The sequence below is a fragment of the Osmerus eperlanus genome, chromosome 11, assembly GCF_963692335.1.
Source record: "Osmerus eperlanus chromosome 11, fOsmEpe2.1, whole genome shotgun sequence".
In the NCBI taxonomy this organism is placed as follows: Eukaryota; Metazoa; Chordata; class Actinopteri; order Osmeriformes; family Osmeridae; genus Osmerus; species Osmerus eperlanus.
Window position 1 is genome coordinate 786,437 of NC_085028.1, and position 8,264 is coordinate 794,700.

At 50.0% G+C, this 8,264-nt stretch overlaps 1 protein-coding gene across 1 annotated transcript in view; it reads left to right on the plus strand.

Moving 5' to 3' along the window:
• Positions 1–7,056: 7,056 nt before the first annotated feature.
• LOC134029313 (uncharacterized) overlaps positions 7,057–8,264 on the plus strand; it is a 1,474-nt gene continuing 266 nt past the window's right edge. The window contains exons 1-2 of the mRNA XM_062473401.1: positions 7,057–7,324; positions 7,425–8,171. Of these exons, the coding sequence (XP_062329385.1) occupies positions 7,238–7,324; positions 7,425–8,171 (834 nt within the window). The 5' untranslated portion in view covers positions 7,057–7,237. The remainder of the gene's footprint in view (positions 7,325–7,424; positions 8,172–8,264) is intronic.

Here is an 8,264-nt window from a genome sequence, read left to right on the forward strand (position 1 = left end):
GCAGTCCATTGCCTTTACCACTCGGCCACCTCGTCATTTACAGCACTGGTCCAACGGTGGTGAAAGAACCTTCCATTTCACAAAACATGGAGAAAAGCAGGTGACGACAGGCACAATTGTGAAAAGGAATATAGTCAGGAGCTGAGGAAGGAATCAAAGAGTTGCTGGAAAGGCAGTGGTGGAGGGGGGCACTAAATAGGAGCAGTAAGGGACAGAAGAATTTCAATTGACAAAGGTGGACATGTCATAAAGATAACTTGCCTAAGAGGATGAGATTCGAACTCACGCGTGCAGAGCACAATGGATTAGCAGTCCATCGCCTTAACCACTCCGCCACCTCGTCATTTACAGCACTGGGCCCACGGTGGTGAAAGAACCTTCCATTTCACAAAACATGGAGAAAAGCAGGTGACGACAGGCACAATTGTGAAAAGGAATATAGTCAGGAGCTGAGGAAGGAATCAAAGAGTTGCTGGAAAGGCAGTGGTGGAGGGGGGCTCTAAATAGGAGCAGTAAGGGACAGAAGAATTTTAATTGACAAAGGTGGACATGTCATGACGATAACTTGCCAACGAAGTTGAGATTCGAACTCACGCGTGCAGAGCACAATGGATCAGCAGTCCATTGCCTTTACCACTCTGCCACCTCGTCATTTACAGCACTGGGCCCACGGTGGTGAAAGAACCTTCCATTTCACAAAACATGGAGACAAGCAGGTGACGACAGGCACAATTGTGAAAAGGAATATAGTCATGAGCTGAGGAAGGAATCAAAGAGTTTCTGGAAAGGCAGTGGTGGAGGGGGGCACTAAATAGGAGCAGTAAGGGACAGAAGAATTTTAATTGACAAAGGTGGACATGTCATGACGATAACTTGCCAACGAAGTTGAGATTCGAACTCACGCGTGCGGAGCACAATGGATTAGCAGTCCATTGCCTTTACCACTCGGCCACCTCGTCATTTACAGCACTGGTCCCACGGTGGTGAAAGAACCTTCCATTTCACAAAACATGGAGAAAAGCAGGTGACGACAGGCACAATTGTGAAAAGGAATATAGTCAGGAGCTGAGGAAGGAATCAAAGAGTTGCTGGAAAGGCAGTGGTGGAGGGGGGCACTAAATAGGAGCAGTAAGGGACAGAAGAATTTCAATTGACAAAGGTGGACATGTCATGACGATAACTTGCCGACGAGGATGAGATTTGAACTCACGCATGCAGAGCACAATGGATTAGCAGTCCATCGCCTTAACCACTCGGCCACCTCATCATTTACAGCACTGGGCCCACGGTGGTGAAAGAACCTTCCATTTCACAAAACATGGAGAAAAGCAGGTGACGACAGGCACATTTGTGAAAAGGAATATAGTCAGGAGCTGAGGAAGGAATCAAAGAGTTGCTGGAAAGGCAGTGGTGGAGGGGGGCACTAAATAGGAGCAGTAAGGGACAGAAGAATTTCAATTGACAAAGGTGGACATGTCATAAAGATAACTTGCCTAAGAGGATGAGCGTCGAAGTCACGCGCGCAGAGCACAATGGATTAGCAGTCCATCGCCTTAACCACTCGGCCACCTCGTCATTTACAGCACAGGGCCCACGGTGGTGAAAGAACCTTCCATTTCACAAAACATGGAGAAAAGCAGGTGACGACAGGCACAATTGTGAAAAGGAATATAGTCAGGAGCTGAGGAAGGAATCAAAGAGTTGCTGGAAAGGCAGTGGTGAAGGGGGGCTCTAAATAGGAGCAGTAAGGGACAGAAGAATTTCAATTGACAAAGGTGGACATGTCATAAAGATAACTTGCCTAAGAGGATGAGATTCGAACTCACGCTTGCAGAGCACAATGGATTAGCAGTCCATCGCCTTAACCACTCGGCCACCTCGTCATTTACAGCACTGGGCCCACGGTGGTGAAAGAACCTTCCATTTCACAAAACATGGAGAAAAGCAGGTGACGACAGGCACAATTGTGAAAAGGAATATAGTCAGGAGCTGAGGAAGGAATCAAAGAGTTGCTGGAAAGGCAGTGGTGGAGGGGGGCACTAAATAGGAGCAGTAAGGGACAGAAGAATTTTAATTGACAAAGGTGGACTTGTCATGACGATAACTTGCCAACGAAGTTGAGATTCGAACTCACGCGTGCAGAGCACAATGGATTAGCAGTCCATCGCCTTAACCACTCGGCCACCTCGTCATTTACAGCACTGGGCCCACGGTGGTGAAAGAACCTTCCATTTCACAAAACATGGAGAAAAGCAGGTGACGACAGGCACAATTGTGAAAAGGAATATAGTCATGAACTGAGGAAGGAATCAAAGAGTTTCTGGAAAGGCAGTGGTGGAGGGGGGCACTAAATAGGAGCAGTAAGGGTTGAGGGACAGAAGAATTTTAATTGACAAAGGTGGACATGTCATGACGATAACTTGCCAACAAAGTTGAGATTCGAACTCACGCGTGCAGAGCACAATGGATTAGCAGTACATTGCCTTAACCACTCGGCCACCTCGTCATTTACAGCACTGGGCCCACGGTGGTGAAAGAACCTTCCATTTCACAAAACATGGAGAAAAGCAGGTGACGACAGGCACAATTGTGAAAAGGAATATAGTCAGGAGCTGAGGAAGGAATCAAAGAGTTGCTGGAAAGGCAGTGGTGGAGGGGGCCACTAAATAGGAGCAGTAACGGACAGAAGAATTTCAATTGACAAAGGTGGACATGTCATAAAGATAACTTGCCGACGAGGATGAGATTCGAACTCACGCGTGCAGAGCACAATGGATTACCTAGCTAGCTACAGTACAGACAGTGCAGTACAGTAACCAACATTCAGTATTAACTTGTCGACATTGCGGGGTCTGCTTACAGTACCTAGTCTAAACTTCTACGGTTTTAGTGTAAATATTAACTAGTCCTTTACTGTAGCTACTTACATTCATTTAAAGTGGGTCTACCTCCAAAGAATAATGGAATTTATAATGATCCTACCTGAAGCTTTGGTAAGAATGACATGTCAATCATTGTAGATACAGTAAGCTGTTAAAAACTAAACAAAAACCGTTAGCAGTCTAGTTTGCTCATGTTACTGTACTTATGAGTATGCACAAGTTGGTTCAGCACACCATGCTTCCATACATAGTTGTAACTATGGTTATTAATATGTCTCTGTTATTTTAGATGAGCACCAAGCCTAAGAGCCATAAATCCATGGGAGATGGAGAGTGGATGGCGAGGCTGAGGGCATTTGCTGGCTCAGGGGTTTGGCCTGCTGGAGGAGGCAATAGACCTGCCCCAAGGCAGCGGAAATGGCATGACCTCTATCAAAAGGTAAAGTACTGCAAAATATGTGCTTATTACTTCTTACAGTCATTAGTCTGCAGGTCACTTGATGAAAAAGGGTCAATACAATGGTGCAGATAATATCAGACAATGGACTGTACACTGAGTGACTGGCTGAATAACTATTCTGATTGTTTCAGATTGAGAATGCCCCATGCAGGCCCGTGGACAGACCGCCCTATTTGGAGGGTCCATGGTCTGTAATTGTGGATTCCATGCTGTTAAGGTGATGTATAATTTTTTTACATCTGACTATCTTGCATCTCAGGTCTCTTACAATGCTGTTGCTGATACATTACAGTCACCTCAAGCACCACAGTCTGTGGCTTCAGACTTGTCCACTGGTGCTGCAGCCCAGCCTTCTTTCCTGCGGTCCCCTCTGAGTGTGTCAATGGTAAATATTTTCTTAGTTATTCATGTTTTGTATAAATCATTTTGTATGTGCTGAATAACAAAATTAACTCTGTTTCCCCTTGCAGTTCACTAAATCACGCTTTGGTGGGTCACAGTCTGCCTCAGTGAAGCCCAATATTGTGGCGAGGAAGACCCCCAGCCCCGCTCCTCCTCCATCCTCTGTGAGGACCTCCAGTCCTGCTCATCCTCCATCCTCACTGAGGACCCTGTCTACCGCCTCTGTGAGGACCCCCAGCCCTGCTGTTAGCACCAGCCTGGAAGTAGCCACTGTGAGTACAGCGTCTCCTTTTTGTCTGGTTATGTTTCAAGTCATCTTGAGAGTAGCCTTTTTGAATGCAAAAAAACATATTCTTATTTGCTGTTGTCTCCCAAACAGGATGGGACAGGAGAAATCCATCTAGCTGCTACTGGGGCTACAGCTTCTGTCTGGTTGCCGGGTGAGCTGAGCAAGTCAATCCCTGTTCAAGATCAGAGGTGGATATCCAACACCCTCTTTCACTCTGGCAAACTGCGGCCAGATTTGAAGCTGTGGTATGAGCCCCCTGTTCCAGCACTGATTTATCACCAAACGCCAACACCCGACCGCTTCTTCACCCATCGGCTGATGGTGTGGATGCCCTACCGCCTTTGGAGGGTGAGGGTGTTCTGCCCAGCTTGTGGGAAGCAGTTGACGGGTGCTGGCATTCACAGGAGAGCTCGGAAGGTCCTTGACATTGACAGATACTACCTAATGGTGACAGAGACACTCAGGTGCTCTGTGTGTTTCCTGACCACTCTGTCTACCAGTCAGACTGTCAGGGACCAGCTGGACCTGCCACACCAGAATTTGTTCCGGCTCATCCTGACCTGCAAGTGAGTAATGCATTTTTGAAAAGATGGTGATTGTGAAGCCTATAACAACTGACATTACCCTCCATAAACATGTAACTAATCACTCCAACAATGGGCATGTCAGGTATGCTTGTGACATTCGTGTCATTCGGATGCTTCGGGAAAGGACCCTTGGCAACAGTCCAACACGACTGGTGAAGCAGCTCAAGGAGAACCATGGGGAGGAATGGCTGACCCGGTTGGCACACTATCTCGGGGAGTGTGCTGACTTTGTGGATCGACCCAGTCTGTTCCCAGTGGTCTGCCAGGAGCCCCCTGAACCCATCGAAATTCCCACCAGTCGTTGGCTGCTGTCTGTGTACGGCAGGGACATCCTCTCCCGCATGGACCACATCAAGGCCAGCATCACCTCCATGTTTGGCTCCATTTTAAAAATGGATTCTACCAAAAAGGTAATACATCATTTGACTGTGTAATTGTACATTACTGTGTACATTACCATGTATGTAATATATACTCTCATATAAACATTAACTTTTGTCACATTCTAGATCACAAAGAAGCTGTCTGGCCATGGCAAGGGGACCGCTCTCTGGGTGACCTCCCTTGGGAACGAGGTTGGACAGATCCTGACCAGTGTCCTCACAGTGCAGGAGGGGCCGGGATTGGATCACATGGTGTCTGGTGTGATGGAGCGGTACCGCCAGGCAGCTGTTCCACCCCCAGTGCTGCTGTACGTGGACTGTGGCTGCTGCAAAAGCGAGGGGCCAAGCAAGGTGCAGACCAGGTTTGGAGAGTGGCCAGACCTCCACATACGGCTGGACATCTGGCACTTTATGAGGAGGATGGCTATCGGCTGCACCACCGATGCTCACCCACTCTACCCCACCTTTATGGGCTCTCTGTCTGCCTGCATCTTTGAGTGGGATGCAGGGGACCTCACTCTGTTGCGGCAGGCAAAGAGAGCGCAGCTCAGGCAGGAGGGTGTGCCATCCATAACGGATCTTGTGGTGGACACCAAGATCTCCAAGATGGAGCTGAGCCTCTACTGCCGCAGGAAGACACGCGGCGAAGAGACCACCATCAGCCTCATCGACCGGCTGCTGCAGGAACTGGGGGGTGCAAGAGGTAGAGACCTCATGGGGGTGCCACTGCTGGACCAGGTGCGCATGGAGCACATCTGGCGTGTGCAGAAACACCACGTCAAGTGCATCCAGGACGTGCCAGGGGTGCAGCTGTACACTGAGGTTGGAAGCACCACCAAGGGGGGCGTCGTACTGACCAGGTACCGCTGTGCCAGGGGGTCCACATCCCTGGAGTCGTTTCATTGCCACCTAAACAGGTTCATTCCAGGTTGGTGTCTCTCTTATGTGTAATGTTTTCAATACATTTATGTTTTTTTATGAAACCATTATTCAGATTGAAAAGCAAGACCTTTTTTTAATTGGCCGACATCATTTATATGTTTTCTTCAGGAACCAGTGCAAATGCACTGAATTTCCAGCTGTACCTCCTGGAAGGCCTAAATAGGTGGAACCAGGATCGGGGGACTGCAGCAGTGACCAGCAAGCCATCGTCCCTCCTCACCTACTCCGGGGGTGTGGCCCACTGTGTAAACACCAACAGCCTGAAAGTGTTTGGCCGGGCATTTGTGCCAACCTTCACGCCACCTGCCAAATACACTGGTATGTCAAGCTGATATCTGGATATATAATACTGTTTGTGGGTTTTCTGTGTTCTAACTTAAGTTCAACAAGGCTTTATTTTTACTATGCCCATTACCAAAGCAAACCATACACTTACTTGCTCATAACATGATACAGAAACACTACTCTGATATTAAACAGTATCTATATAGAATGCTACAAATACAGCTAATAATGTGTGTGACTGTACTATTTTATAGGAGAGCTGCTTGGTGTTGACTACCTGCTGAGTCAGACTGGGCAGTCTCTCAACGTGAACCCCGACTCAGAGGAGACAGAGGGCATGCTGGAGGATGTTCATGAGGGCGAGGAAGAAGAAGATGAGGGCTTCCAGGAAGAACCAAGTCTTGCTGTGTCAAGTCTCCTGGATGACCCAAGCTTCTCTACTCCCACCCTGCCTCCTGCCTCCATGGCTGCTCCCATCCTGCCTCCTGCCTCCATGGCTGCTCCCATCCTGCCTTCTGCCTCCATGGCTGCTCCCACCCTGCCTCCTGCCTCCATGGCTGCTCCCATCCTGCCTCCATGGCTGCTCCCATCCTGCCTCCTGCCTCCATGGCTGCTCCCACCCTGCCTGCTCCCACCCTGCCTCCTGCCTCCATGGCTGCTCCCACCCTGCCTCCTGCCTCCATGGCTGCTCCCATCCTGCCTCCATGGCTGCTCCCATCCTGCCTCCTGCCTCCATGGCTGCTCCCACCCTGCCTCCTGCCTCCATGGCTGCTCCCACCATGCCTGCTCCCACCCTGCCTCCTGCCTCCATGGCTGCTTCCTCCCTGCCTGCTGCCTCCCTGGCTACTAACATCCTGCCTGCTCCCTCCCTGCCTGCTACCCCCCTGGCTGCTCCCTCCCTGGTATCTTAAGAAAATCAATGTATCTGCGTTTTGTCCCACTTCACTGACCTTCCATTGTGATGCTCATTTTTGTTTATTTATTTTTAGGCTGTGGATGACTCTGGCATGCCGGGCTTAGACAGAGTAGACAGCTTGGCTGAGTGTTTGGTGGAGCTGAGGAACCAGTCCTCTCTGGCCCTCACCAACCAGCAGGTCAATAACATTCATTGTCTTGCTACATTCCCTCTGTGCCCTGCCAAAAATGTTCACACTTGCACATCTTTTTGTCTTCTCATGTGTTCTCTCTGTGTAGGTAAGCAACATTGTTGCTCTGTGGCAGAACCTGCTGGACTACGACCAGCAGAGGGTTACCTTTGCTGCCAGACACCAGAGCAGGCTGGACACAGGGAGGTTCAGGTCTCCAAAGAAGAGGCAGGAGTTCACTCCAGGGGTGGAGAGCATGAAGAGGCACGCACTCACCACCACTGCCCCGCTTGCCCAATGGCCTGATTGCTGCCGCCTGATTGAACTGATCTTTGTCAGGCTCTGTGCCATCCATCGCTCTCCCAAGAAGAAGGGGACTGGTGCAGTGTCCAGATGGAGTTTAATCCTGGATGACTACAGGAAAATCAGGCAGCGCATTTTGGCAAATGGGACGGTCATGCAGCAGACCACACTGCAGCTGGTGGATGTAAGCCACACCACCCTTGTGCAGTGGCACAACAAGAGGGTGAAGAAGCAGGACAACGCTGTGGTAATGCAGGGGCTGAACTTGCCCAGTCGCTTGTCTGCGGCAGCCAACCCACTCCCTCCTGCTAATGTGCGCCTTCCATCTGCGCTCCCCCACCCAGGCCCGGCTCTCCAGTACCAACTGCCCTGCAGCACCGTGGGCCAGGCGCGGTTGAAAAGAAAGGTCCCGCCCACAGATGTAACACCGGTGGCTATAAAGATGCATGCCCAGCGTCAGCTCTTCCCTGCTCCACCCTCGGCCCCTCGTCTGTTGGTGCTGGCTCCGGTGACCTCACAGGTGCCTGTCCTCGTCGCTGCTCCACAGGCCCTGGTAGGTATCTTCCCTGCACGCCCTGCTCCGGTCCGAAAACTAACCCGCCATGTACTCCACAACACATGCAAGAAATGCGGGCAGTTCAGGACA